The sequence below is a fragment of the Penaeus vannamei genome, chromosome 17 (assembly GCF_042767895.1).
Source record: "Penaeus vannamei isolate JL-2024 chromosome 17, ASM4276789v1, whole genome shotgun sequence".
Taxonomy (NCBI): Eukaryota; Metazoa; Arthropoda; class Malacostraca; order Decapoda; family Penaeidae; genus Penaeus; species Penaeus vannamei.
In genome coordinates, this window is record NC_091565.1 from 22,070,805 (window position 1) to 22,073,304 (window position 2,500).

The 2,500-nt window shown below is 43.8% G+C and overlaps 1 protein-coding gene across 1 annotated transcript in view; it reads left to right on the forward strand.

The window, feature by feature from the left end:
- The window catches only part of LOC113801120 (myosin heavy chain, muscle), a 9,624-nt gene that overhangs the window by 3,309 nt on the left and 3,815 nt on the right, over positions 1-2,500 (forward strand). The window contains 9 exon segments of the mRNA XM_070132078.1: positions 131-268; positions 380-649; positions 797-967; positions 1,089-1,419; positions 1,551-1,615; positions 1,742-1,829; positions 1,936-2,053; positions 2,157-2,274; positions 2,431-2,500. The exon segment at positions 2,431-2,500 is cut by the window's right edge and continues 404 nt beyond it. Coding sequence (XP_069988179.1) covers positions 131-268; positions 380-649; positions 797-967; positions 1,089-1,419; positions 1,551-1,615; positions 1,742-1,829; positions 1,936-2,053; positions 2,157-2,274; positions 2,431-2,500 — 1,369 coding nt within the window.

Here is a 2,500-nt window from a genome sequence, read left to right on the forward strand (position 1 = left end):
TATATATATATATATATATATATATATATATATATATATAAATACACATGCATACACACATATATTCATGTGTATTTGTGCGCGCGCGTTTGATACGCAAAAATCAACCCTGGATACCTTCTTCCATCAGAACGCTTTCACCATTCTGAACTTCACTGACCAAGAGCGCGACGACGCATACAAGCTCACAGCTTCCGTCATGCACATGGGCAACCTCAAGTTCAAGCAGAGGGGCCGAGAGGAGCAGGCCGAACCCGACGGTACCGAGGTATTGAACTGACTATATTCTCACTTTTTATGGCTGTAGAATCCATGTTTTTTCTCTCTTTTCTCCTTTATTTGTCTCCGTGAAAGCCTCTAACCCACTCTGCCCCTCCAGGCTGGTGATACTCTTGGCGAGGTTATGGGCGTTGACAGTGCTGAGCTGTACAAGAACCTGTGCAAGCCCAAGATCAAGGTCGGCGCTGAGTTCGTCACCCAGGGAAGAAACGTTAACCAAGTTAATTACTCCGTTGGCGCTCTAGCCAAGGCCCTGTTCGACCGCCTCTTCAAGTGGATCGTTAAGAAGTGTAACCAGACCCTCGAGACCGGAATGAAGCGTGCCATGTTCATCGGCGTGCTTGATATTGCTGGTTTTGAGATCTTTGACGTAAGCTTTATTGTTTATAGGGTTTGCACTGTGGTAATAATGCTGAATATAAGGTGTTGAAAGCTGCAATTAAGGCGTTGCATTTACTATTTTTCACGCAATTTTCTACTCAATATATTAACCTTTTAATGATGTTCCTTCGTACAGTACAACGGCTTCGAGCAGATTTGCATCAACTTCTGTAATGAGAAGCTACAGCAGTTCTTCAACCATCACATGTTTGTGCTGGAGCAGGAGGAATACAAGTCAGAAGGAATTAACTGGCAGTTCGTCGACTTCGGTATGGATCTGCAAGCCTGTATCGAGCTCTTCGAGAAGGTGTGTTCTGGCGGTTGATGTATTCCAATTAAGCATAATGTCTTCGGAATAGCCCTTCATCTGAATGTAATTTCATGAGAAATTCCATTACCAAAATGTAACCCTGTTTATATCGTTGCAGAAACTCGGTCTTCTCGCTATTCTCGAGGAGGAGTCTATGTTCCCTAAGGCTACTGACAAGACGTTTGAGGAGAAGCTGAAGGCCAACCATCTGGGCAAGTCTCCCTGCTTCATCAAGCCCAAGCCTCCCAAGCCAGGCCAGTCTGAGGGTCACTTCGCCATCGTCCACTACGCCGGCACGGTGACTTACAACCTGAGTGGCTGGCTGGAGAAGAACAAGGATCCCCTCAATGACACCGTCGTCGATCAGCTTAAGAAGGCTACCAATCAGTTGCTTGTATTGTGCTTTGCTGACCATCCTGGCCAGTCTGGTGACGCTGGTGGTGGAAAAGGTAGGGTTATTCTTAAAATTTTATGAAGTAATCTCTGCTTAGATTAGACGGTTCTTATACTGTTTCTTTTCCATGTATTCAGATATAATATATCTCTGTTATTTGATACACGTATTTCTTTTTTTCATCAGGCAAGGGAGGCAAGGGTGGCAAGAAGGGGTCCGCTGGTTTCAAGACTGTGTCCTCTGGGTACAGGGTAAGTATATTTTATTTTCTCTGCAGTTTCCTTGAGTCCTGAAAATGCGTCTTTTACAGTGCTTTGAAATATACCGATATCATTTTTCTTAATTATAATCACTCAATATGTCATTATTTTCCTCAGGACCAACTGAACAGCCTCATGACGACCCTGCACTCCACTCACCCCCACTTCATCCGTTGTATTGTGCCCAACGAGACAAAGACACCAGGTATGCGGCCGCCGAATTATTTATTGAAATACATGCAGTATTTACCCCAGTAATCGCTCTAATGTTAAGGAGTAGTCATCTAACGCTTCTGCCATCCCCTTACCAGGTGCGGTTCAGGCCGGTCTTATCATGCACCAACTGACCTGCAACGGTGTGCTCGAGGGCATCCGTATCTGCCGCAAGGGATTCCCCAACAGGATGCCTTACCATGACTTCAAGCACCGGTTAGTCATTCTGTAGATAGTTCATAAGCAATGATTAGTGTTCTTTCACTGAAACATAATAACTATAATGAATGTATTCTCATGGAGATCTGTTCTTCACTAGCTACAAGATCCTCGCCCCTGAAATCATGATCAGTGAGAAGGATGACAAGAAAGCAGCAGAGAAGACATTTGAGAAGGCTGGTCTTGACCCAGAACTTTTCCGCTGTGGTAAAACGAAGGTCAGCATTTAACTTTTTTCCTTTGCCCCATCTCTCACACACACACGCACACATAAAATTATATATGTAAGTATACATATGTATATACCTGAAACATATTATCTATACCTTACAACAGTTTTAATGAAAACCTTTTTGTTTTAATGCACATCACAGGTATTCTTCCGTGCTGGTGTCCTGGGAACCATGGAGGAAATTCGCGATGAGCGTTTGGGCAAAATCATCA